Source organism: Brienomyrus brachyistius, chromosome 5 (genome assembly GCF_023856365.1).
Source record: "Brienomyrus brachyistius isolate T26 chromosome 5, BBRACH_0.4, whole genome shotgun sequence".
NCBI lineage: Eukaryota > Metazoa > Chordata > Actinopteri > Osteoglossiformes > Mormyridae > Brienomyrus > Brienomyrus brachyistius.
The window spans coordinates 22,432,155-22,459,819 of NC_064537.1; the positions used below are offsets into that span (position 1 = coordinate 22,432,155).

At 40.2% G+C, this 27,665-nt stretch overlaps 1 protein-coding gene across 6 annotated transcripts; it reads right to left on the bottom strand.

The window, feature by feature from the left end:
* LOC125743004 (pleckstrin homology domain-containing family A member 7-like) lies at window positions 1-27,608 on the bottom strand. 6 transcript variants are annotated; one of them, XM_049015557.1, is made up of 25 exons: window positions 26,924-27,608; window positions 23,243-23,315; window positions 23,056-23,154; window positions 22,852-22,924; window positions 22,568-22,668; window positions 20,320-20,438; window positions 18,912-19,109; window positions 18,120-18,450; window positions 17,432-17,491; window positions 15,695-15,838; window positions 14,855-14,917; window positions 14,656-14,736; window positions 12,832-12,987; window positions 12,523-12,621; window positions 11,549-11,657; window positions 10,938-11,011; window positions 8,364-8,459; window positions 7,730-7,832; window positions 6,358-6,450; window positions 5,880-5,935; window positions 5,158-5,295; window positions 3,912-4,496; window positions 3,467-3,585; window positions 2,211-2,332; window positions 1-1,973 (listed from the first exon to the last, which is right to left on the bottom strand). In XM_049015557.1, the coding sequence occupies exons 1-25, from the start codon at window positions 26,980-26,982 to the stop codon at window positions 406-408; spliced, it is 4,719 nt and encodes a 1,572-aa protein (XP_048871514.1). In that variant the 5' UTR covers window positions 26,983-27,608; the 3' UTR covers window positions 1-405. The 6 variants fall into 6 exon arrangements, with proteins under 6 accessions (XP_048871514.1, XP_048871516.1, XP_048871513.1 ...); XM_049015559.1 differs by having other exon boundaries at window positions 3,912-4,379; window positions 8,364-8,462; XM_049015556.1 differs by having other exon boundaries at window positions 8,364-8,462.
* Window positions 27,609-27,665: the final 57 nt, after the last annotated feature.

Genomic DNA, 27,665 nt, shown 5'->3' on the forward strand with positions numbered 1-27,665 from the left:
TTGTTTTCAGATACGTTTTATTCATTTAATAAGCATACCCGTAAAGGGACTGAATGTTAAAAACTTTCAGTAAAAACAATAATTACATCGATAGAGGGATTGTTTACAAAAGCATAAATTAAACAGGCAAATGTAATATATAGACTATTGACAAATGTAATGTGCATTGTACTGACAACTGTAACATGCTTGATATGAATAATTATGAGAATTGGAATAGATTATGTCTTACAATATGTTTTTAGTAAGTTAGTTTTTTGCTATTCATCAGTTCATTGCTGCTACCGCATGCTTGATACACTCCCATTGCTGGCTCCTTTACACTCTCCTCCAAGTCTCATGGACATTTCCTCTCCCAACTTACTCAAACCTTCCACTGAACGTGTCGTTTCCACTCAGACTGGTTTACAAACTGGTTCTCACAACAGTCACTCTTGCCCTTATAAATTCAGAGCCCTGGTCGTCCTTCTTGTCATTAACTTCAGAGCTATAACTAATCATATCTTTTCCAAGTGGAGATTCTCTGCTCACCTCTGAATTGCTACTTTTGGTTGCCTCCAAATTTGTCTGTCCCTCAGTAGGTGATGTATTTTCATCAGGCCAATCACAATCGGTGTTTTCTTTTTCTATTTCCTTCTCATCTCTTTGATTGGTCGAATATGCAGACAAATTATTGGGCAGGATTTCTGAGCAACTGGACTGTAGGTAGCTGGATGATGTGAATTCATTATCTGTTAGTATGGTATTATGGCTATGATTAGGCTGTGATTCTGAGGGAGTAGAATTGAAGGATATTTCCTCATAAATGTGCAAATCTTTAATTGATTTGGTCAAAGAAGAGGTCATTTGATCGACAGAGGTATTTTGAGGGTCAGAGTGTGAGTCTCTAGATTCACTGTGTAAAGTTAAAAAAGTGTGGTTTTCTTTGTCCTGATTTGTATCCAAAAGAGGAGCTGGTATGAAGTGGATTGTAGCATAAGTAGGAATTGTTTGGTTGGCCAATAATTTGTTGCAGTTCCCTTCATTTGTAAAGCTGTAACCTTGTTTTTCATTGCTTTGGATGTCTTGCTTTTCCCCATTGGCCAGGCTCTGTGATAGTACAGGTTTTTTATTTGATTGCTCAAAAACGTCATTCTTTTTCTTTTCTGATGTTGTTCCTTCCAGGATCATTGCAGCACTCTCATCAGAATTTTTAATTTCATATATTAAATTGTCCGCTGTTGAACTTTGGGCATGATGTACTAAGCTTTGGTGAGGTGGCACATGATGGGTGGCTGGATCTATTGATCGCTGTTCCATTTTCCCAGTAGAATAAGGGGATACAACAGATATATCAGCTTCTGAGACCTTCTGTTTGGATGAAAACTGCAGAGATTTTTTATTGTTGCTTGTTATCATCGCTGGCTGCCACCTTAAGTGAGAGTATGTGTTGCCTTGATCTGTGCTGTTGTCACCTGAATTAGGTTCTTTAAATTGATTCACTAAAGGTATATATTCTACATTGTGATTGTCTGAAAGAAACCATTCTGTCCTCCTGCTGTTGAACTGACGTTTCCGACTGACAGAGTTGCCTGCTTCCTCGTTAGTCTCATTTTCATTATTATGGGATGGATATAAATTGCCTTCCTTTTGGACTGACTGCTGATCCCTATTTCTTGGACACACTAGGAGTGCGGTGATATTATTGGTTGTATTTAATTGATTCGGAGAGACGTTTCTGGCATGACATGTGACATCCAAACTTTTGCTGTGATCATTGTTGGGTGTCTTCCTTAAGGTGTTCGCAGCATCCTTCAAACTTCCTGTTCCTTTCAAACTATATCTTCCTTTATTAGCAGTAATTGATGGGATTCTGCTAGGTTTGGGCTTAGTTGTACCTCTAAGGCGAAGTTCAGGATTCCTATCACTATAGCAACCACCACCACAGTCCAGGTCTTCAGTAACCAGGCATTCATCAGAAACTTCAGAGCAAGCTGATAATTAAAAGCAGAATGAGCAAGGTTAATTGAAGCCACAGTTACACCAGTGATCAGGTAACCCATCACAAACAATTACATACTACTAATATGTATAATTTTATTATAAGCATTATAATTATAATCCTATTTTAGTCTAAATGGTTTTCTTGAATCGGATGATTTTGGATGTTGGCACTATATCAAGTTGAAGTCACTGCATGAAAATTATTTGCCACTGTATTAAAGTCTCACCTGCCATTCCTTTGCTCTTTTTTGAAGCCTTATTTGCCAGCTTGAGAGACAAGTTGACAATATGTTCTCTGTTGCCCCCTAGCGGTGGAGAGAGGGGGTGCATAATGCTCTCTCTGGCTGCACTGAGTGAGAGAGAGACAGAGAGAGAGAGAGAGAGAGAGAGAGAGAGAGAGAGAGAGAGAGAAGGAGGTTGGACATAGAGATAGCAAGACTGGTTGGTTAACAGGCAGATGAATACTTGAAACTAAATGCTGAATGCTAAGACCTAATTCTCAGCTCCTATGACAAATATACAGCATAATATAGTACATTACAGTATACGATATACAGTGCAGTATACTGCCCTAATCTGGAAAAACTATGCTGACACTGAGAATAAGAAAAAAAGCTTTGAAATTTTTGGAATGTGTATGGCACTGCCCCTAAAATTGAGCTTAGCTGAACAAATAAATAAATAAAAACAGAATCTAAGAGACCAATTTCAGTCATAAATCACTTTTCATAAAATATTCAGTGTTTTGCCTTTGTATGGCAGTGTAATATAGCGTAGTACAGTACAGTATAGTACATTATGTTTTGCTTAACATCCTTCTACACAATGTCCGTCCACACAGAGTTGTAAAATCCTGATCAGCTGTCGTGACACAGCAGATATAGGCAGTCATAGTGCCCCATGTGTGTCTGAGCAAAACGATCGTACTGCCACCTATACAATGGTACACTACATAGATCTATCTAACTTACAGCATTATACATCCATAATAGTTGAAAGCGAAAATAAATGTTTATCTTTACTGTACTTTTTAATCATTATTTTGACGTGTACTGCCCCCCTTACTTTGTGGTGCTAACGCAATGTACATGTATTACTTATCAGTTTTATTACACTACAGTACTATAATAGTTAGTATCTTGGTTATTTGGGCAGCACAGGTACAGTATAGGGCCAGTATACGATATACAATTATGTGCAGTATATATGATATTTCCGTAGCATTCACATGGCCTAACCCAAACGTTTATCGACACATACCTATATTAGTAGAGTGAGCATACTATATTAGCATAGTTAGTCTATAGACAGTATATTAGTATAGTTAGTCTATAGACAGTATAATAGTATAGTTAGCCTATAGACAGTATATTAGTATAGTCTGTCTAAAATGCTTAGCGGACCCATATTTCCAGTGATGTGTCCACATGAAAAGACGTCTGATTAAAAACAGATATGGATGCATGGGGAAACGCACATGCACCTTTTTATTACTCGCTCCCTGATCCTCTCCACACGTTTAAGTTTTGCTTCTCTCTGCTCTGGAGTCAGACGGAGGTCGAGTCCCGGATCAGCAGCTAGCAGGCATGCTCGAATTCCGGGCTTCGGTCAAAGGACGAAGAGAGAGAATTTACTTTGTAGCTTTAAGTTGAGCTACATCACTGTGCTGACTTGCATATGACAAATAAAACTGAAAATGGGTACAGGTTGGAAGACTTTTTTTGCGCAGTCTTTAGGCATTCTGATCTTTTCTGCACTGTTTATTGGTTAAAAGCACTCATTTGCTTATTAATGACAGCTGCTGCTAATTGAGGAGTAACTGACCATTTATAATGATGAAATCCCAGTCAAATCACTCGGCAGACATTGTGGCACAGTTACGCAGCAGCATGTCTCACTCTGCAATTTGAATCCATGGATCTCTATACCTTTTCTCTTCTTCCATTTCCCAGCATCACTCCTGCTAAGCCAGGGTCCCCATCTTCTGGTTTAGCTCCACCATCAGAAGGCGAGATTCCATGTTCTGATGCCGTACAGTCATTTGTCTGGGACCAGAGCACATTTTCAGCTTCTAATTTAGCCACATCTTTTAAATATTCCTCAGCTGCTTCTGTGCTTTGGGTGGATGGGATAGTGCTGTGGTTATGGCTCTGTAATTGTGAGTCCTCTTCTTTTGTAAGCTTCTGCATCTTTTGTGTTGACAGTCCTTTGGCTGTGTGGGACGTATCTGGTCTATCCTGAAAAATTTCTGATGATAAATCAGATGGCAATCTTTCATCAGACTGATCGTCTGCTCTGCCTGGTTTTAGCCGTGGGGAATTTCGGTTCGATGTCTCCTGGAAGAGTGACTTTTGGTTTTGGTCAAGCTCTGAAAAAGGTGTTCCAGCGGCGATTTGCTGTGGGAAAGGATTGACCAACTCAGAAGGAGGGTCTTCAACTGACACACGTCGAGCTATCAGTGCAGATGGCAAGACGGCAGTATAGACTCGTGTCACTCTGATGGGAAGGAGGGGCTAAAGTACCACAGAGAGGTAAATAAACAAGAAGAAAGTTACCTACACAGTAAACCAGTCTATCTAGGTACACTAGTACACCACATAATACCTGCAATAGGAGAATATTCACCTTCTATGTCCGAAACCCACTAGGTTTACATACAGGAGTTTGAGGGCTGACATAAAAGTATATATACACAAAAAAAAAAATTGTAACAATTCAAACTCTGCATGTGCATTACACTAAAGCCACTTCACCATACCTATAAAACTAAATGATATCACTGTATTGGTAAAAATAGCTCTACATTAGCAATATACACAATATGGTTATAAAGTATTCACCATACTTGATTGTGCGCATATCTTTCATTGTAGCAGAACGTACTGACAAATTTACTGTCCCTCCTTGACACTGGCACAGCCTGAAACCACTTCTGTTTGAGTTAAGTCATGACATAGGGATGCAAATCAAGCTTCATTTTGGCTGGACAGGGTTACTAATACTGTCGAAATACATTTTTGTGGTAAGTCATTCATTTCATCATGAACACTTTACCTTGCAAACAACAAAGTATATTAAGAGAGTAAGATATTGATTTGGTTGTGTTTCTATTAAACTGTGGACTGTTGTGTGTTCCTGCTATTCAAGTATCTCAGTTCGCTTAAATACAGTTACCTCTTCCCTGGGTGGAGATGACCTTTGATACTGGATGTGGTTAATGCCTGTTGGCAAACCTCCTTTCTTCTGATTTGATAGCCGTTCTTGGTTTCTCCTTATTCTTTCTCTCTGCTCCTCCTCACTCATCCTTGCTCGCTAAATTAATAAACCAGTTAACTCTTATCAGTTACACATTAACATGAGAGTTAAAGGAGTTCTTATTAGCAGCTGTATTAACGCAAAAAGACGCATTAAAGGGCCTCAGCTTAATGGGGTTACTGCCATCTTGTGCTGAATTTGGGTATTGCAGGGAACCTAATTATACAGAGAGCATTGAGTCAATAGAATTCACACTTGCCTGGCACTGTGTAACATACAGATCTTTCAGTCATATTGATATATTTTATTTCAGTTTTGTCCATAGAGGGGAAATGCTTTTTTTATGACAGTAGATAAACAATATTAAATATTTTACCATAGTGTTTGGGCATTAAAGGTATAATAAAAAGAAGGCCTGAAATGCCTACTGGATAACAAAGAGCAGATGCAGTCACTAAATACATCATATCATGCTTCAGATGCAAAGCACAGGTCTAAAAGGAGATTAAGTAGCTTATAAATCAGTGTTGCGTAATGCTTTTGTAAAGTTTTTCATACAGTATTTCATTTCATTGCTTCTTGGCAAAATTTTTTTTTTGCAAATGCAGTGATGTCTGCTAAAGGGGAAACAGGACTTTCACCTTAGTTGCTGTGTCGGATGTAACCCAGCTGGAGGCAGTAAAACCAGGCAGGGTAGCTGAGAGAGAGAGAGAGAGAGAGGAGAGAGAGAGAGAGAGAGAGAGAGAGAGAGAGAGAGAGAGAGAGAGAGAGAGAGAGAGAGAGAGAGAGAGAGAGAGAGAGCAAAGTCAGTGTCACCTGTCTGCCTGTCATTCAAATGCCACAAGTCTTACATTTGATCTCATCTGGGTAAAGTACTCTGTTATGCATACTGAGTACTCTGTTATGCTTACTGAGATTCACAGTGCCTAACAATTTATGTTACACTGCATCAGAGAAATGCGTGGCAGGAACATGGAAAAAACAGCAAATGTTTGTGATTTCTTCTTTACATTATATGGAAATTTTATCAAACAGATATTGATTTCTTTGTTTGACAGTTACATATAGTGGGTTAGGGGGTGGCATGGTGATGCAGTGGTTAGCACTGTTGTCTCACACCTCTGGGACCCGGGTTCGAATCTCCACCTGGGTCACATGTCTGTGGAATTTGCATGTTCTCCCCATGTCGTCGTGGGGTTTCCTCCAGGTTCTCTGGAAACCAATAGGACCCAGTAGGATAAGTGGTTTGGAAAATGGATATAGTGGTTTAAGGTATATAAGCATTTGAAAGTGGACTGCAAAGCATTCTTACTTTTTCATAGTTTCATAACAGAATTTAATTGTCAGTCAATATCTTAAAGGAAGAAACAAATACTTAGAGAGGTATTCCGCTGAAACATGAATATGTAGTAGTGCTTCCCTTTTATCACTGTTAGCTGATTTTCTGTGTTCAAGTTGGCCGAAATATATTTATGGACTGTGAGTTTAAAATAAGGCCACACATTCTCAAGTAGACTAAGAGCAGAACTTTAGGCCACTGATGACATTTACCCTGTTATTTCAGATCCATTACAATGCTACTTTTGACCTGGGATTAGGGTGAGTATCCTGCTGTAAATGTTACATATACAGTACATATACTTCTTTATATTTCTATATATATGGATGGAAGCATGGCTTCTGTTTTCTTTCTATCTTATCTAGCCACATTTCCACGTGTCTCTCCCACATCTGAACTAGGTCAGTGTCATGCTTTTTGGCTAAATCCATGTGAACTTTATGATGATTATGATTATTTTTGAGTAATGTAACACTTCTTGCCATCCTTCTCTACAGGCCAGTCTTACACAGAGCCAGTCACTGCTCTGTCTTCGGCTTTCTTTCACAGGTCTCCACCTTGGCTACTGAATTTTGAGAAATTGCCTTTTCCAGGGTGTGACTGGGTGGTGTGATATAGTTTCTTTCTGATTATTGATTCAATGGGGCTCTCATGTGTATCACTTTGCCTAACTTACACTGACATACTCTTTAATGATGTTCAATTGTAAGTTAATCTTTGTCGCCATTGGACAGGAACTGAATACCTATGCAATCCATGCATCCATTCATTTTCCAAACCGCTTATCCTACTGGGTCGCGGGGGGTCCAGAGCCTATCCCGGAAGCAATGGGCACGAGGCAGGGAACAACCCAGGATGGGGGGCCAGCCCATGGCAGGGCACACTCACACACCATTCACTCACACATGCACATCTATGGGCAATGTTTTAGTCCTATGCAATCCATTAACATTATTATTTGTTTGATTAATAATGGTTCTACCTTTTCAGTTGTTCTTGTTTAGATATGGATGAAGTAAACTATATACAAAATATTAAGTCTTAAAGGAAATGTCATGAATCAAGTCTTAAAGGGGAAAAAACTATGTTCTGGACACTTTGCAAGGAGCTATAAGCTGAATGAGACTGAAAGCGAAGGCAGTGTGAGGTCACCTGGCATCACGTCCGCCTGCTTTTTTTCTCTAGGTAAAACAGTGAGGCTGTTTCCTGTTCGATCTAGCGACCGATGGCAGGAGGACAGATCACTGGAGAACACCTGTGAGAGGCGAAGAGAAAAGAGAACAGGAGGATGAGTGAGCGGCTGCCTAGAACAGTCGGTTTCCCCACCTGGTCCTGGGGGACCGTCAAACAGTCCACATTTTTGCTCCCTCCCAGCTCCCTGCCAGACAGTCCACATTTTTGCTCCCTCCCAGCTCCCTGCCAGACAGTCCACATTTTTGCTCCCTCCCAGCTCCCTGCCAGACAGTCCACATTTTTGCTCCCTCCCAGCTCCCTACCAGACAGTCCACATTTTTGCTCCCTCCCAGCTCCCTGCCAGACAGTCCACATTTTTGCTCCCTCCCAGCTCCCTGCCAGACAGTCCATGTTTTTATTACTGAGAGTTGGGGCAGAGGAAAAACATGGACTGTCTTGGGGTCCCCGAGGACTGATGTAGGAAACACTGGCCTGGAATATCTATTTCATCAATTTGGTAACACAACACAACATAAAGAGCTTTTCCCCCTTTTATCTGTAAATGTCGTTATCAGCCCAAATTGATAAGTCAATCAGACTGACTGTCACTCACCTCTACTTCAGCCTGCCTCTCCAGCCAGCCTGGCCTCAGCCCGCTCTCCTGCACCTCCTGGGGTAAGGGGGGGCGCGGAGGGGGCTCCAACTCCACCTCCTCAGTAAGAAACATTTGATTTAGAAATGAGCCAGTTTACAAAATCATTTACAGGTCTGTTTCTAGGTTTTGAGCAAACATTTATAGACAATTCACTGACTGAAAATCGCATTGAGAATTCCATAGAGACCATTAATTAACTTTTGCATTTAGGTCAATATGTTCATATTTCTCCTCAGTTGTGCTGTGTTTTTATACAATTATACAAAAAAGTGCTCTGTGTAAAAAAGCGTAGTAAATAGTAAATAGTAAATGAAAATAATTTTCATTTGTACTGTACAGTTCAGCCGTACTTAGTATAAGAAGCAAAATTTAGTACTCAAACCAACTAACTGACTCCTGGATGCCCAAAGGTGTTCACTATCCACAGTAGAGAGTGCAGAGGTTCATTCATGACGCTTTTCCACTGGCATGCAGGAACTGAGCCATACCCCAAAGAGACACTAGTTACAGCACTGCTCCAGCTCATTTCGGTTTTCCACTGCAGAAAGGGCAGCTCCCAGCTTTGGAGAGTGATAGTGCCGTAAAACCAAAGAGGCACTTATTTACTGTGTACACAGTGCACGTCATGATTTACTATATGCTAATTTTCAGTACCAAGTCTGTAAGAATCACTGTCTTATGTTAGCATCAAATACTACTGGATTTGAAAATACATCGTTTGATGCACTCAGACGCATACAGACATCATCAGTGAGTAGAATTACCATTCGCTTGTGTAGTAATTTATTTTTTAACCCACCACCACCCCCCCTCTTCAGTGGACAACTTTATTTTACATTAAATTAAAGATACAGTGTAAAGAGTGTGGCCGCTCTGAACTCACTCGCCCTAGTACCGTGATTTAAAAAAAAAAAGGGGGGGGGAGACACAACAGTCGTAACAATAACAGAAATTAATCACCGTGGGGGGAAAAAAATGTAAACAGAAATAATAGTAATAAAGGTGGGACTGAGAAAACAAAGTGTAGAAGAATACAGAGTACAAACAACCATAAGGAACATAACACTCATTACAAGAACATGAAACAACAAAAATTATATCAGCAACAATATCAACAACAATACTACTAATAATAATAATGTTACAAATAGGTATTATATATATGCAGCAGACACACACGCGTGATCCTACACATATACATGTATATTTCAATTCCTATATATAATGATACTGATCGCTCAACCTCTTATGCGCACATTCTTGTATGTGCAAGTGTAGGTGTGAACTGATTTGTCATTGGATGTGCTGTCATTTGATGCCGTCAGGGGACGTGACAGCACCCCCCCTCCCCCCCCAGGCCCAAGGCCCCCAAGGCACAAGGGCCCGCGGCCATACGTCCCCGAGACAACCACCCACCCAGCCCAAGAGGGAGCCTGCGAGGGACTAAGAGGGAACCAACCCCCATACAAGGAGGCCCACAGAGGGGGGACAGGCGGCGAGCCCCCCACTACCACCCGCAACCCCCCACCGAGGAAAGCGGGTCCAGGGCCAGGACCGTAGTACTTTTTTTTAAGTAGAAGGTTGGAAGTTTTCAAGTTCTGCGTTATCAGGAATGCATGAGTACATCAACTATATTTTAGATTATTGATGAATAATATATGGCATATGGCAGTTTTTCCATCAGATAATCCATGCATATCGACACAGGGCTGGCTTGGATACAGCTTGGAAAATTTCGAATGTAAAATCGTCAGTTTCTGGACTTGCAAGTGGTAAAGTGCCATCAGTAGCTAAAGATGAGCTCATTAGCTTTATTCCTGCCATCGGGCACAAACATCACTTAGTCTCAAAGAGCATTTCCATTAAGTGGACACACAAAGGCAGAGAAAGTGATGTGGTGAATTGGCGCAAGAGGGAAACTGAAAACATAGTACCAACACCTGACTGGAGACACATATGGAGGCAAAAAGGAATGAAACCATTAAAAAATCTTCAAGAATGAAGAGTGCTTATAGCTATTTCATGTGAGTACTCAATACATTGTGATTAAAATGCTATAGTGTCAAATGCTACAGAGATATACTCATATTTGGAATATAATATTCCTGATATTGTGTTCACGTGCATATGGAGCAAATTTCCTGTCTGTGTTTGCAAGGTCTCTCTTGCAGATTTGATTTCATTCATAAAACTAGTAAAATTCTGCAGTAAGAAGTTAGCAGTTAATTATACCTACTAAATTACATAAAAGCGAGAGCATATTGTGATGCCTGAATTTTCTCACCATTTCCATGTCAAACTAAAAGAGAATTCAGCAAATCTGGTTGTATCCCAATTAAGCCTCCCGGTCCTTCTTTAAACCCGAATGCAAAACGGTGACATTAACACTTTCACATGCTAGATTTAGAAAGTGCAAGTTTCTCTCTAAGCTTTCAAACATGTTTAGGTTTGACAGCTAGGAAAGAAACAGACTTTAGTCTCGCAGTTCAGAGCAAGTTCACCCCAAAATGCATGAAAAGAAACGCTTCGTACCATAGGGATCCCACTCGGTGACCTGCCCACTTGAGGTCTTGGTCCTTCATGATGAAAGGCACTCTTCTGAAGAACTGGCAAAGGCAAAGACAGGCAAATTCAACATTCTGTTTAGCACATTAGTTACTGATATTGTGGAAAGATCACTTACAAATCAATTGTGTAACTAGAAAAGATGGTGTCAATAGTGTATTCCCTGACACTAAGCATAGCAGTCTGTACCTATGTGCTCGTACATGACCTGTACTGAGAAAAAATTGTTAAGTTAGCCTATCATGGATACTCACTACATTACAGTCTCTGCTTGCTTGGCATGCAAAACTATTGAGCTGTTGCTGGAATTTTTTTTTCCAGACTGTGGCAAACCGCAGATGACTGAAACCGCGGTTAGAGAATCTTTTTGAGTTATCACGTTGATGGGATCATGTGTCTACCATTTTCTTTGCTATCACTCTGTGGTGCTGCTTCAGTTTTCTCGCAAAATTGAACCCATTTCACCCAGAATATATGTCTGCAAAGTCTGAGAAAGATCTGCGAAATACGATAGTTATCGCATTAACGAGAGAGTGCCTGTGGCGGCAGTGGTGGACCGGTCCCAAATCATATGTTACCTGTTTGCCTCTGTAATGCCAATATAGCCCGGAAGTGATTCCTGTTGGCCCCAAGGCCACAAAGAATATCCTCCATCATCCACAGCTCTCTCTGGGCTTGGGACTGTTCCTGAAAATGGAATCAATAAAAATGAAAAGGTCTGAAAGCTGTGTGGTGAAACTCTGAAATACATGCATGCTGCTACACAGAGGAATGCATTATAGCAGTGGCAACTGCTCTAAGATTACAAGGGAAGTTCTGCCTCCTCTAAAATGTCACGAAAAATGTCGTTAAATATGTACTGTTGTATCAACATAGCTATTACAAAAACCATTATAGAATATGTTCAACTTCATGGATAATTCTTTCAGAATCAGCAATAATTTCGCGTAGGTCATCTAAAGTGAGTTTTTTTTCTCATAATTACATTTCTGAGGCAGCACTATTCAAAAAACCTCACTGAAGTTCAGCTTCACTGGACTTCAATGGCACTTTTGTTTTTAGTGCAGCAAAGCTAGACTTTTATTGGACAAATGCTTGAAGACGTAATTTTCAGGGAAGATCAGTGTCTCTGGGAGTGAAAGGGGCAGTGGGTTGGCCAGGACGCTGGGCTGCTACATGATGATTGGAGGAACTGTCAAAGCGGCTGCACCTCTTTCTGATTGACAGCGTTTTTAAATTATACTTCGAGCATTTCTTCATTGCATCGAAGCATTTCAAGTGAAATCCGATACAGATTTTCGGCAAGTGAATTCTTTTCATTTTTCGGATTTTGATTTGTACATATCCTACTGTAAATAAAACAATGCCGCATACATTCTTGAGTTTACTCCTTGTTTGGTTAGTAAGGTCGTTCGTTAGTTGGATAGTAAAGCGCGCTATTTTATTTCAAATTAGGTTGCAGGGGCAGGGGACTAACCAGCTTGCCCTGTTTGAAAGCTGTCACTGCATTATAGAGATAGATGTAAACAAAGAACGAAGAAGGTGAAGAGACCTGAGGCCTTCCAAATCGACAGATGTGCTGAAGATGTGAACGTACGACTGACAGCTCACTCTCCATCCTCTCATATTGACTCCACACCTTCTCCATTTCCTGAGGGAGGGGAGCAAAAATGAAGAGGCCAGAAATGTTTACATAGATCAAGGAAGATCAAATTCATCACACTGTTTAAAAGTAACATTTTGAAACAACAAAAAAATTACATTGAGCATATCAGATGCCTGTAAACAAACTGGAAACCTTCTGTGACAATATCAGTCTGTTTAACATAAACAGAGGCATCATTCTTCTAAGTCTTCCTACCCCAGAAATATCACAAAGCCTGGCTCTGACAGTGACCAGCTCCTCCTGGAGAAAACCTTTCTGGGACAGCCCATCTTTTCCCTGAACACTGAGCCCCTGAGCCAGGTGGTCATCCAGCTGCAACCTTGTCATCTCCAAAGCACACTGAACATTGTCCTGAAAAAAGACAGAGAAAGAACTACTGAGCAAATTTGGTCAGATAATAAAGTCAAAGTCATATACAGTGTCCACAGAAAGCCTTGGGACGTAATTCTGTAAAGGTGTTGCATATGTATTGGTTTCATAACAAAAATCCATTGACTGGCAATGTTTAACATATCTGCACATATTTTCCGCACAGACATTTTTTTTATTAAGTGTCCTATTTTTTTTGACTAACTCATTTAATTCTATTCTTCCTATATTGTAATTGTAGTCATTGGCACCCAAAGGGATACTAAACCCAAATGTTTGGTGAGCAGGTTGGCACCTTGCATGGCAGCCTCCGCCACCGGTGTATGAATGCGTGTATGAATGGGTGAATGTGAGGCATAAAATGTAAAGCGCTTTGAGTACTCGTAGGAGTAGAAAAGCGCTATATAAATGCAGTCCATTTACCATTTATGTTATTGCTAAGGTGTTGCTATTTAAAAAGCACCAAATGAGACTGCTTGTTGGTGAACTTTTTAACTCAGAACAGCTTTTTTACAACTATAATTTGGGTTTCAATTTTTACTACTTAAATGCTTTACTTAAAACTACTGGTTGTCTCTACTGTGATACATATTTTTCATAAACGAATGAATAAATTAATGATTTTTGTAAATCATGATGTAATGTACAATATTTTTGCTGAATTAAGCAAGCATCCCAAGACATTTTGTGAGCACTGTACATATGTACATATGTAAAAAAAAAAAAAAAAATCTGTATAAAATTGAAAAATAACAAGTAATAACACTATTCTATTAAAATGGACCCAAACTAAAAAAATAACAAAGAAAAGCATAGTGGAATACGTATGTCAGTTCCTTGGCTATGCCTACGGAGAAACACGCTTTAGTGGTCTTTCTACTTGTTCCATCATTGTTTAACTTACAATCTTGTGTTGTGTCAAATATCTGACTTCATCTGACATTTCAAAAGTAACATTTAATATCTGGGAAATTCAGCTATCTGGCAGTGCCCTTGTTTTGACATTTCCAGGTAAAACGTTTTTTCTGTAGTATAATTCTGTCCTGCTCTCCCACCACCACACCTGATTTCACTCATGTCTTAGATGATGTAGCTCAGTTACGGAGGTGAGGACTGGTTAGGAACTACTGCTATGGATGCACCTTGCTCGTTGAAAACAGGAAATTACACTGATGCCCTGGCACTCGTCACTTCCTCTTCAAGCTTCTCCCTTCTCAGCAAAGGCTGAGAGTAAGTTTCCTGAGCACAAGGACCAGTCGCCACTTGAACACCCTCATCGCTAGACCATTGCCCTCATAAATAAACACTTACTCAGGACAACTTATAAACTCATTTACATGTGGGTACCCCAAAGCTGCTTGTTCCCTATATCCATGACCACTTTTACCTGTACATACAGTATGCATGATCATATGTATATGTGTTTATTTCGTATTGGCGCACCTTTATTTATATTCATTTCCATTGTTACCTTTTTCTATTTATTGGTTCTTTGGTGCGTTTTGTCTTGATTGTATCTTTAATTCAATACTTCATGTCACCACCTGCACCAAAATGAATTCCTTGTACTTTTTGTACTTGGCCAATAAAGGGGCTCTGTTTCTCATTCTAAAGATCGGTGATGACATCCTGACCCCACTCAAAACCAACCTTGTCTGCTTGAAGTTGAACCAGTTCTTTGGAAAGTGCCTGAAGCAGCTTATCACAGCCACAGATTCTTGTCAAAATTGCCTAAAACAAAGAAGAATGGTCATTGTACCAAAGAAATACCCAAAAACATCATTGTGCTAGTTTTAATTGAAATCACTGCCAAGTGTTAGCTGATAAAATGAGTGGAAATGTAACTTACATCAACATCCAATTCTACGGGTCTAAATGGATCTCTGTCCTGGTAGACGTCTGAGGGCGAAGGCTAAAAATGTAATTTCATTGGTCAGAAATGTGGCTTTTATGTACAATACCACTATAATATTGGTATTTGTTTTATATGATCTCAAAAATCAGTGTTTCTTGATTTGGTCCTTGGGAACCTCCAGACAATCTATGCTTTTGCCTCAAAGGGAGCAGAAATGTGAACTATCTGAAAGGGAACTGGGAGAGAGCAAAAAGGTGGACTGTCTGGGGGTCTCTGAGGAATGGGTTGAGAAACATTGGTATGAATATGACTAGTGGTCTATGTGAGGGTGAATGCCTTTCTTTCTATAAAAAGTAGCAACATTACATGGAATGTAACGCCAAACAAAGCATCAAATGTTTAGTCTGATGGAGTTCATATGTGTTTTTGCTTGATTATGTAATGATTTGGCCCATTCTAACGAACAGTAAAGTAAACAGCCCTGCACACAGAAAGTATACCATGCAGATTCCACATGTCATTTAGATGTGTGTAATTTCCGCATGGTGCATCATCTCAACATTTAATATTATCAGCGCAAATAGAATAAGCCGACTCATTTCAATATAGGAACACCGGCATAAAAGACAGAAAACTAACTGTACACAAAGAGATTCACACACAGCATGTACCCCCACAGAGAAACAGAAACTGCCATTGTGACATGGAATGTGAATCGAAGACCACCCACTAGGTGAAACACCAACTGTAAACCACCCCGTACTGGACAGACAAAGAAGCCAATCAGATCACAGAGACTGGATCAACCAATAGGATATATTAAAAAAACTGTACCATAGCATGCTGTAGCAGACACGCAGACATAGGACTGCGGAGGTGGTGGTGGTGATGGTGATGGTGAGGTGGGGGAGCGGCTGGGGCAATTCTTGGTGGAGGCAAAGGAGGCAACGAGCCAGCCTGCCCCCCATGAGAGCAGGCCTATGGAGTAAAGAATGGGGTAAATATACAGGAATACAGTGGGACGTTGATGACAGAACCTTGACAGAGCATAAGGAAGAAGCATTAACCATTATGTATGATTGTATTTTAAACAGAACTTTTTAAAAACATTTAGTTGAAAAACTTACATAGAGCTTATGAATCTCATTAAAAAAAAAAACTGCCAGATGATTTCCAGACCAAGTCTCAAACTGTACACTTGAACAGTAATTTGTTCGTACTGAAAAATTCATAAACATGTCACGCATATGAAATACTTGTGTTCCACGGAAAATTCGCAGTCAAGGATGCTCTGATGACACAATTCATTAAAAAATCCCAGCATGCATCACTAACTGGAACAGGTATTAATGTGGCCATCATGTAAAAATGTTTGAGCAATGGTTGTTGAAGTGACTGATAGGAGGTGAATTATAAATGTAAATAAAATACAAGTGATTTTTTTTTTTTTGTCAGCGAACCTGTTTTGTGCATATTCAGTTAATGAAATGTTAGTGTTCCCTAGCCAATTTTAATTCCTAGCTACACAGTCACATCTGTGGTGCAGTATATCAGAAATGCATTGAAAGTAAAATGCATAATGCATGGTTAATGCATGGAAACTAGGTTGATAATGTATTAGTGAGTGGTATTGGTATGTAATATACTATATGGATTTTTCTCCTCTGCCTCATGTGCTGCACTTGTCTCGTTTCCAGTCTTTGCACTTTATGTATATATGCTGCACCACGGTCTTGGGGAATGTTTATAGTCAGCCCTGCTACAACACGACTAATACGTTCCTAAAAAACCTCGCGTTCACTAAAATTGCATACACATTTCCAATGGGAAAAATAGGGTTGGGGAATGCAACTCCAAAACTTAACTGAAAAGTGAATTAAAAAGTAAAGTGAATTAAAAAACGTTTCGGTTTGTTTTTATATGATAATTTGCCCAATATTTTCAGATTTTTAGATTCTAAGACTCTAAGCTGTGCAATGCGTGGATGTACAAATGGTGTGATTCTTTCACATTTGAAAACCGGTTCAACTGATTCACTGAAAAGAACCGGTTCACAAAAAATGATTCGTTCATGAATCATCACTGTCGTTCACTTGGACAGCTGTTTTAGCATGCAAGTAGCGTTTCTCCCTAAGACCATATTGCATTGTAGTTCGCAAAGTGCTTTTCTCTCAGACTGAAAATCACTCAAATATAATTGTCATTCCACGTTGTATTGCACTTGGGTGCTAATATATCAGACGCTTTACAACAGATTTGCGGTGCCATGCGATGTAGTAGGAATGACTGTATTTTGTTCCACTGTATGTTGTGAAGTATATTTCGATGGCATGACAATAAAGACCCAAATGACTTGACTATTTGAGACATGGTTCATGGTTTCTTAGGAAATGATAAAAAGCAAACATGCATTGATTGGTATTATCATAGCACAGTTGTATTGGTATCCATTTTCTGATAAAACTGGCAATCAGTATACTCAGAGCCCTTTTGTGTCAGTTTTTCATGTCAGGATGCAGCAAATATGGTGGACGCATGAAGGAGAGCCAGTGGATGGATTTCCAGCCCTACCTTCCCCGGTCCTCTTCGTATGATGGGGACATGAGGCTGAGGCGAGAAGTGTGAGGGGTGCTGAAAGGAAAACGAACACAGGGTGAGCTAATTATGTACAAAAGTGATGCTTTCCCACAATTCCCTTTGGCTTTCCCAGTCTGATGTGACCTTTGGCCTCGTCTCCCCATGTCTGACCCCTGAAGGTTGGGCTCCTGCTCTCGTTCCAAACCACGTTGTACACTGATTAGTCACATTCTCACATCCTTTCTGGTAAATCAAAATAAGAGTTTTTGCCAGTGTATAATCTTTCAGTGGACAGCAATGTAAGGTATAACAGAAAAAGCTGTAACAAAAACCATAAAAACAAGGCAAGAAAATAAAATAAGGCTTTTTTTTTTCGTTTAAACAGAATATTTCTGTAGATGCAGAAAATATGATGTGTGATACAAACTTGCATTTACCTGGCCGTTATACTAATTCATAATCTGGAAACATTCATTTTAGCCATGCGGAGCCAAGAAAAGTTTTCTCCAAAATATATATTTTTAGGAGAGATGAAAGCAGTATAGGGTTGTTAGAAAGGGTGATATGAAATATATAAATGTGATATTTAACAATGCAAACACAACCAGGGTTGTTGTTTGTATTCTGAGAGCAGGGTTTCAGCCATGAGCAGTTTTACCCCCATCCTTGGTCTTTTGCTTACCTTAAGCCGTCTTTTTTCTGGGGTAGGAGTGGTTGAGCTCAGACTGGTCTCCCGTTGAGGAGATGGAGGAGAATAGCCCATATTTTGAGGTGGCAATAGGTGGTCGTCATTGGGCCGAATGTCGACTCTGCCCACTGGAGTGTGTGGCCGCGTTCCGAGTTGACACTTTGGCGTCAAAGGCCTGGATCCACTCGATTTCAGAATGGGAGGTGGGGTTTGGATCCTGAAAATAAAAGGGTGGCTGTCTTGCTCATTTCCTTCCAGGCTCAAAGACTGGCCACGTCTTCTTGGTCCACTATAACTTGTAGGTGTTGAAGTTCTTGGTAATGGACTGACATAGAAAGAGAAGGAAAGAATTTCCATAACCCACTCAAAACCAAATCCTGTTAATATTCACCTAGCATAATGTACTGTTTTCATTCATATAATTTATAAATGACTCATTAAATATTCATTTCATTCACATTACAAAACTACAGTATAAAGAGGATATTTTTTATTTTGTGGCAAGACAGTTATTGATAGTTTTCCTATCTGCGGCATAGTTTCCAGTGTAAAATTAACATCAGTTCACACTGGTCTGCAGTCCCAATTGGGCGGATTTTTGGTGACCTTCTTAGATCCATGAATGATGTGTTTCACAAAAAAATATTCAATAAGCGCATAACTTTATGCCTGCAATTGTTATATAAATAGGACTTTCCATTGTTCTCTCCTTCTCTCTCATTTGATCCAAGCACATTTCCCACAAAGAGGAGCTGGTCTTCCTGTTGCAGGTTGTGCTGCCCTTACCTGAAGGCCTGTTTCCCCTCATAGTCTGTGTGTGTCGTTCCGGCTGTTGCATTCTGTAAGTTGCAGGATTCACTTTGCGGCCCGTTGCTGTACATCGTGGGCTGGGTGGGACCGTTTTTCGGAGAAGACATGTGAAAGAATGTGAGTGATTCACTGCTGCCCCCCAGCTGTGTGAAATCCTGGAAACTGGAGCAGCGCCTGAGGGAGCGAATAATCGATCATTCAGGAACGAGCAGCAAAGTTTGACTGAAGAACACGGCGATAGTTCATGAGTGAAGATCACTGAATACTGCTGCTGCAAGATATATAAATATGAAAATCAACATTTGAGTAACTAGTTATTTTGAAAATCCATGTGTAGTTCATATTATGTCCACAGTGTGCCAGTACAACTCTTCTCGCTATGCCTCTGTGCCTGTGATAGGGAGGTTGCCAGTTCGAGTCCCGGCCTTGGCAGATTAGGCACACGTCCTTGAACCAGGCCCTGAACCCAAAAACAGGGGCACTGCATGCTGACTGACCCTGTGCAGTGACCCTAAGCTTGCTCTCACCTGCATATGTGTTTGTGTGTTTCAAGGAAAGCAAGATACAGTGAAGATAGAATTTTCTAATGGGTATTATTGAAGTATCACTATTCACTATAACATACAAATAAGTAAACAGAAAAGATTGCAAGTGCGAGTCAAGGCAGTACTGGCACTACTGAAGTGCACCGTAGTGTGGAAGAATTTTCAAAATATCGGTAGCAGTAATGTTGTGCACATCTGGAATATTTGAATAATCGAGAAAAAAACATCATGCCGAATATTTGCAAGTGATAAAAATTGATAGTTGCAGGTGCATCCTGATTTTCCTGAGTTCAGTGCATCCCTGCATCAACAAGGGAGAGGCTTTTTCTGTTACATTTCTTTAACCAATCACAGTCTTAATTGTATGACATCACCACATTAAGTAAGACCAATATTTTCTGTTAAGCAACAAGGTATACGGATTTCTAAAGTAACCATTTTATTGTGCAAGCCATTTGTTAACGGACACGTCACAGATACAAAACATAGGAATATGCTTACCTGCAAAAGTGGTATGGAGTAATGTATGGGCACAACTTTATTTCATGATGACAATACAAAACAGCAACGAGTTGGGGGTTAAGGATCTTGCTCAAGGTTAAGGACCTTGTTCAAGAGCTCCAAATATGGTACAGAGTGTTATCCCACTGAGCCACACATCGCACCAAGCCTGTTAGCTTGCTTGAAAATGAGAAAAAAGGACCAATGTGGTGATGTCATACAAAGAAGATTGTGATTGGTTGAAGAACTGAATCACAAGCCCCTCCCTTATTGACCCAGGGAGACGTTGCACTCAGGAACATCACGATGTCCAGAGTTGCAGCCCTACCGAGCGGTACCTGTTCAGGGAGCCCTCTGTATCCATGCAGGCTGATTGACTGAGGGCCCTGACCCAGCCCAGCATGTCCTCCTGAGTGTCTGCGCAAAAGAAGTAGGAACGCATGCCCTGGTGCACTGCCTGCCAGGGAGAGACATCAATTACACATCATTCTACCCACACCGACAAGCCAAAACGTTACCACCATCCCCACATGAAGGGGATAATGATGACTATCGAGTGAAAGCAGTGGATGTAAGGTCTGGGAAATATTAGATGGTAGCATTTGCAGCTGCAGGCTAGTCAGAGGGCCCACGCTGATCCCTGTCCACTGCCGAAAACACGTACAATGGGCACTTGAGTGTCAGAAATGGACCTTGGAGCAATGGATGGAGGTCTCCTGGACAGAAGAATCCCATTTTCTGTTGCATCATGTGAACAGTCAGGTATGTGTCAGGAATCTAATCTGGAGTCCAATCCATGGCTATGAAGTCCAATCCATGGCTATGAAGTCCAGTCCATGGCTATGAAGTCCAATCCATTGCTATGAAGTCCAGTCTACGGCTATGAAGTCCAGTCCACGGCTATGAAGTCCAGTCCACGGCTATGAAGTCCAATCCATTGCTATGAAGTCCAGTCCATGGCTATGAAGTCCAGTCCATGGCTATGAAGTCCAGTCCACGGCTATGAAGTCCAATCCACGGCTATGTAGCCCCATATGCAGCAGGGCTCAATGCACTGTGTTGTGACATATTATTCCTATCCACGTTACTTATGATATCTACCTTTTATGTCACCATAGTCCTTCTGTTGGTTTATACTAAACAGAATAATTTTGTTCACAACTTGCATCGATGACTGCTGCCCACCCAACACTCAGTTGGTGGATCATGGATTTTCCCTCTTCAGACTGGTCTCAGAAGGTACTCCCCACAAATGACTATGAAAACCCAATAATTTAAATTCAAAAGCCTCTTTTCTGTCCATTTCTTCTACAGTACATTCAACATGTCAACTATCAGTACAGAGTGTTAGCTTAGTGTCTAAAATATCCCAGACCTGGACATGCATGTTTATGCTAGATATAATGTTATATAATATAATAATTTTTACAAGATAATCAACATTATACATTTCAGATGGGTGTGGTCATAATATTTGGGCTCGTTGGTGCATATCTATAGTATATATTAATTTCATAATCATTTAAAAAGATATAACCCTGAGCAATGAAGTCTAGGGGAAGTTCTAGTGAGAGCAAGCTGATCAAAATATTCAATAGCAGAGGAAAGCATTGAATTTCTTATAATAAGTCCAGAACCTTCTTAAGTATTATTTGCATAATGTGAAAGTCCACTTTTGGTCTATTTTGGATATTAACTTTGATTGTTACTCTTAGTGCAGAGATTCCACTTAAGCAAAGAAGGAATCAAAATGAAATTTTACATATTTGAATAAAGTAATTCTGTACCTACATCGTCTCCAGCTCTTTTGGTTTTGTATGCCTTTGGTTAAATAGCATCATATCACATTATGTTTTTATGGCACCTGTACCTATTGACAGTATCTTGCTATTTATTTATTCTGAGACAATACTTATAAAATATATTAACTCATATATATGATAAATATAAAATATCAAATATAAAATACATACACTCCCCGGCACCAAGAAGGGGGGAAGCTGGGATGATTCCAATGGCTTCTGAGTTATGGGGGCCCCATAAAATTTGGAACATAATTGGATTGATCTGTTTTTGGGGGTTCAGTATGATATGCTCAAAATCTCCAATGTAAACACCGGATTCCTAGAAATTACTACACTTTCAGTGGAGCTGTAATTATGGCTCTATTCCACTGCCATAAATGAAGTGACCTATGCCTGAGGTGTAGGCTGGAATGTGATGTGGAATACTAGTAATGAATAATATATAAAACATACGCTTTTTCCTTCTGATAATGCATGCACAGAACTCTGGGATCCAACCAATCAGACGGTGGTGACACAATCAGCACGATTTGGTAACGCTTTTGGCCCTGATAGTAAGCAGGGCTGCGTCAGCATAGGTAAGGCTCAGCTATCCCTCGGGTACTTTACAACGGAAAACCGCCAGTTTAAAGTACAGCTCCGGTATGGCTTGGTTTTTGGTGGCATTGGAAAAATTCCCTATAATTGTAAATCGGACGCTTCATGAAGATATCACACTAGCTTCTGAAATCCAAAGACAGCTTCCTACAGTATGTGACTTATGATAATTTGTTAGACTTACTTTAAATGCATACTTCCTGTTCTTACATTCTCTGGGAGTACAGAAGAGAATCCTGTAGCTGGGCAGTGGGATGCTGCCCAAGACTGCCTCTTCTCTGCTGTCTGAAGCAGATAGAGAGAAAAACAAGGAGTAAGAACTAGTTTATCCAGAACAAATATCCTTTGTGAAACCAGCTGGTACATGTTCCATGCAAACTTTCATTTATGCAAGTGATTGAATGTCCTCAGGGCTGCCTTCTTCACTTTTCACTGCAGTGACACAAATACATTTAATTGTCCACTTACCTTTGTAATAAAATAAACAGAAGTCTGACAAAACAAACCATCTTCTTTTCCAAAGCTTCAGTCCTGAACTGTCCTAAATAGAGTAAAACAGTTGATGCTGGATAAGTGTGCAGTCATTGCACCTGTCATCTGCTCCCCTGTAACGTTACTGCTCTTGGTCTTATAGAGCATAAGCGGTTTTGAATGGTTCACTCTGGATGGTACCTGCTTGTACAGCCATCCCCGGATCACGACCGGGCAGTTCGGATCTCTCTTCAGAGCTCTGGCTCTTTTTCCAAAATTATGCACCTTGGATTCCTTACCCTGAAGGAATTATGAAGAATGTCATTGTGATGGTGACATCTGACATAACCGAACAGTGGGTTTGAGAGAAGAAGCTGGACACACACACCTGGTACCGCACAGGAAAGGCGGAGATGGTGGCCAGGCTGGAAGCTTGGCTCACTCTGTCCTGCTCTGTCATCCTGAATAAGGCAATGGTGAAAGACAGTGAATTTCTAATGCATACTGAGGGAAACAAGTTGACTCCTGTGAACCAGAACAAAAGCAACACTAAAGCCTGTCCTTTATGAAAGAAAAGTCATAAAACGGAAACCAATGCAGCGAGTTAAACTTGTTTACATGAATCAATCCCCGGTGTTTGAATGACTTCTTTTTCCTTTATTTGTTTCAACTAAAGATCAAATTAAGTTAAAGGAAGCACCTAGCACTGTTCTGCTCGCAAACAGTTGTACAAAAATTGAACAACCCTTAAAACCAAATTAAAACAGAAGATCCACTGAAACGTGAAATCATCTGGCTGACCTTTAGTACCAGTGTCTACACTGAAAAAAATTAAATGAAAATATAATGCAGATGAAACAAAAACGTGAGAAAAAGCTTAATAAGGCTGCAGCATCACAAAAAGATTAGTTGCATTCTCTATTAGATTGAAAAAATGCATGTGGACTTCACCATCATGCATCCTTACTCATTTGGTCACTACTATAAAAATTAACTGTAATACCAAAATTATATATAACACAGCATAAAATACATACTTCACTTCTAGATGTCATATGTAAAACAAAGCATCGGCATTTATTTATATCGGATATTTACATATCACATATAACACATAAGGAAATTAACCCAACTCATATGACTATGCATTTCCTTCTTCCATGTGGCTGTTTTCATGTTGCAAACATCCTACACATGACTAAGAATGTATAGAACAAAAATATTTCTATGTGTAGAAAATTATTTTAAGGAAAGATCTGATAAAAGTCACTAGGTTAAATATGAAACCATGGTCCCAAGTAACTTTATTGCAGTATACATACATTTAACAAATAATATTACGGAGTAATATTTTAGAGAATTTAGAGAAGCCTTCTGCAGTGGGTTTTGTTCTGTGGGAACCTGAGTTTATATCACATGAAATTCCCTCACGGCAATGATGGAACTACCACAGAGCCCGTACTTTTTCATGAGATTGTCAGTGTCACAGTTTAATTTCTTCTGAGTACTCCTATACGCGTATTGATTTGGCAAAGATGTCTGCTGAGCCTGACCAGCAGTGTGACACACAAGTCAGGCACATTTTGTTTCATGACGACATGTGTTGCCATACCCAGGGATCGTCAATCTGGCCGTACACAGCCAAACATGTCTGTGGCAAATTATTTTGACTTAGGAAAAAAACCTCAGTGTAGGCAACGTTTTTAAATACCAAGATAAGGGTAAAAATTGCCTTTTGAACAAAATGTTCATCAGAATTGTCTTGATGTTGGACCCTAATCACATCATTTTCTGATATCACTGTGTTAAAGAAACTTTACAATAACAAAGATACTAGTTACTACATTGAAAGGATGCTGAAGCATTTCAATAAGCTCTTCAACGTAAGTTATATATATGAACTTCACCATAACGCATAATTTCAAAATCCCAATCAAGCTTCAGACTAGGAATTTAATGTTTTAAAAATACATGTAAAATCCAAGCAGGGGTGGCAGGAGTGGATTGCCACCCCCAACAGAGCCCTTGCCACCCCCAGTGCCACCCCGCTGGAAATGGTAAACATTAAAATACACCAATGAGGATTTGAGCGGAAATCTCAAAGTGCCCCTGAACGCATCCCGATGCAGCAGTACCCTGGGCCTGCTGCTTATGACACGTCATTGGCTAAAAGCTCTGGCAGTGGCACGCGTTCCTACAGGATCCAAAACACAAGCAGGTATTTATAACATATTACACTGTATTACCTTCCTAATGAGAGGTGGTCACACACTTGCAGTACATAAAAAATAGCAGCATGAAAGCGTTGCGCATTGTCTGCTCCACGACCCGTTTAAATTAGCCACGAGCATTTTGCTACTTCACACCATAATTGGAGAATTATGCTCTCCTGAGTGTCTCCGTTCTTTGCAAAATGTCCTTATTTGACTAAGTGATTCTCAAACTTTTGCAAATACCACCGGGGGAATGCAGGTCAGTTTTGGTGGTATTCATAAACCTTGTTGTTTACAATTTAGACACAGTTTTATTTGTTTTTAGTCCTATCTGTGTTCTGAGCTATAAATTTACATGTGCACTGCACTTGTTTCGTCATTGGTGCCATTTTACTTCTTGTTTGGTCATGGTTTAGTCTAGGTTTAGTCTGGGGTTAATCCAGTTTGAGTTCATATTTGGTCCTGGATTAGATTAGGCTTGGTCTTTATGATTGCTGTTTATGATTTTGTAAATGGTTGTTATGTTTATTCAACAAACATTTACAAACTCATTGTTTATTATGAGTGTGTATAAGAAAAACGTTTTTTTCCTTCATTTATCATATTTATATGGACCCCTCCGAGAAAGCCTTGCTCACCCTTTGGCCACCCCTTAAATACTGAATCCAAGGAGGCGAAAACTGGTAAATATTCTCCAGGATGCAGATGAGGCAATCACAGTTGACTTGGAGGTCGCCTCCCACGCATATGCTAAGTCCAACCGTGGGAGGTGGAGTCACTGTCAATCCATGCCAGGATGGACAGGTGACAGCTGCAGGACTTTGGAGCAGGGAGAGTCAGGGAAAATCAATCTTACGGAATGTGGACCTGGAATGTCTGATATTTTAGGGACTGGCTGAAAGCTGGGGGCACATTACAAGGGTTACGCGAGCTAGAACACAACTAGCGGAGAGGATAGAAAGTGAAAACGTTAGAGAAAACATTGGCGCCGTGTAGGCGTTTCAGCATTTGACAAAGGTACTACTGAAGTGAATAAACAGCAGGGATGCACAAATGGTCAAAGGGAGAACAATGAAGGTATAGAGAAAACCGCGAATGTGGTTTGGGGAGGTCAGGGGACGTGGGCGGGGAGACGGGAGGACAGAGCTGCTCAAATATTCCGAAAATCTGCCTCATTTGTAAAGAGGTCAGAGGCTGGCGATGAAAAAATTTAAAATTATAAAGGGCCAGGGAACCAAAAGGCTGCTGATTTGTCCAGCACACAAATGCTTCATTGTTGCATGCAAAGAGACCTTCATCATGGAAAGTAAGCATTAAGCATGTATTAATAACCAATGGACAAAAAGACTAAGCAACAACAAAATGAGTGATACAGAGTGTATGACAATCCCTAGGAGCAAGACTTATACGCTCAGACTGGGTAAACTGATACTGGCCTTATAGTGATTGACAACATTACATGATAGGAGAATCTGGCCTAAAAAACTATTTCAATATTTGTATGCAAAACAATCGCATATATCACTAGTGCACAAGACGGTCCAAAAGACTGCTGTTTCAAGACATGTCCAATAATATTAAATTTTATACAAATACATTAACCATCGTTCAAAATTAATCCACCGAATAGTTACATTTTAAGTCTCAATACACAGGTCTGCTTTCATCATTCTTTGATTGGTGTTGCTGGGAAATGTGTCAAGATCAACAAAAGAGTTCATGCAGAAATAGAGGCTAGGTGATGCTAGACAACCCAATTCAAAGATTTCACGAAATCAACAGGCATTAAAAATAAATGACCACAATATCTACACATATGCATCCGTTTTTCACATGAAGATAACACATCAGCGTACCTGACCAAAACTTTCCACTCTTTGGGCGAACCTCTCATCTCTCCATCCTCATGCTCCATCCGACAGCTAACCTCTCCTTCGATATCGTTATGCACCTGCCACGCTGCCTTCTAGTGCACCAGCGATCTCACTTTCACGGTTTGGCTCTGTGCTGTCTGTCCGTGGAGAATGAAGTCTCCCAGCCTACCTACACACTTCGCCGCGTGTCAATATCTCTTTCTTTGAGCTCACAGTACACTCTCTGTATTCTTTTCCTCCCTCTACTTGGCTCCCTCTCTCTTTTGCTGAGTGCGGAATTGTACGACTTGAGCATTTGAACACAGCTGTCCTCTCTCTCTTGCAGACACTTGATAAAGTCCAGACCTACCAGCTCATATTTGGTGGTCTGCCTAGAAAGTGATAAAACAAAACTACTTTATCAATTAGACTGACTTCTCACATAATGTATTAAGTTGTCCTGTAGCTGATTTTCTTTCTAGCCACCTGTCTGAAACACGTCACACCTCCTGTCCATCTTTATCCCTGTTTTTTCCCAGACTGTGTCTTTTCCCATTTATGTTTGGACCTTAATTTCTCTTAATCTTTTTCTTCTTTTATTCTTTATACAAAAAGCAAAGAGTTATGGAGGATTACAGCAGGAGGAGCTTTGTATCAGGAGAAGGGGCGTGGGAATCCAGTTTTCACATATTTCTCTCTCTTTTCTGGGAAAACAAGAGTGGGAGCATAAAATACACTATGGCTG

Coding starts and splice junctions, on each gene's coding strand:
- LOC125743004 (XM_049015556.1), bottom strand. CDS start 26,982: ATGGAGCATGAGGATGGAGAGATGAGAGGTTCGCCCAAAGAGTGGAAA. Junction 7,833..8,363: donor AGAGGCAGGCTGAAGTAGAG/GTGAGTGACAGT, acceptor CGCCTCTCACAG/GTGTTCTCCAGTGATCTGTC. Junction 5,296..5,879: donor CATCCGACACAGCAACTAAG/GTGAAAGTCCTG, acceptor TTATTAATTTAG/CGAGCAAGGATGAGTGAGGA.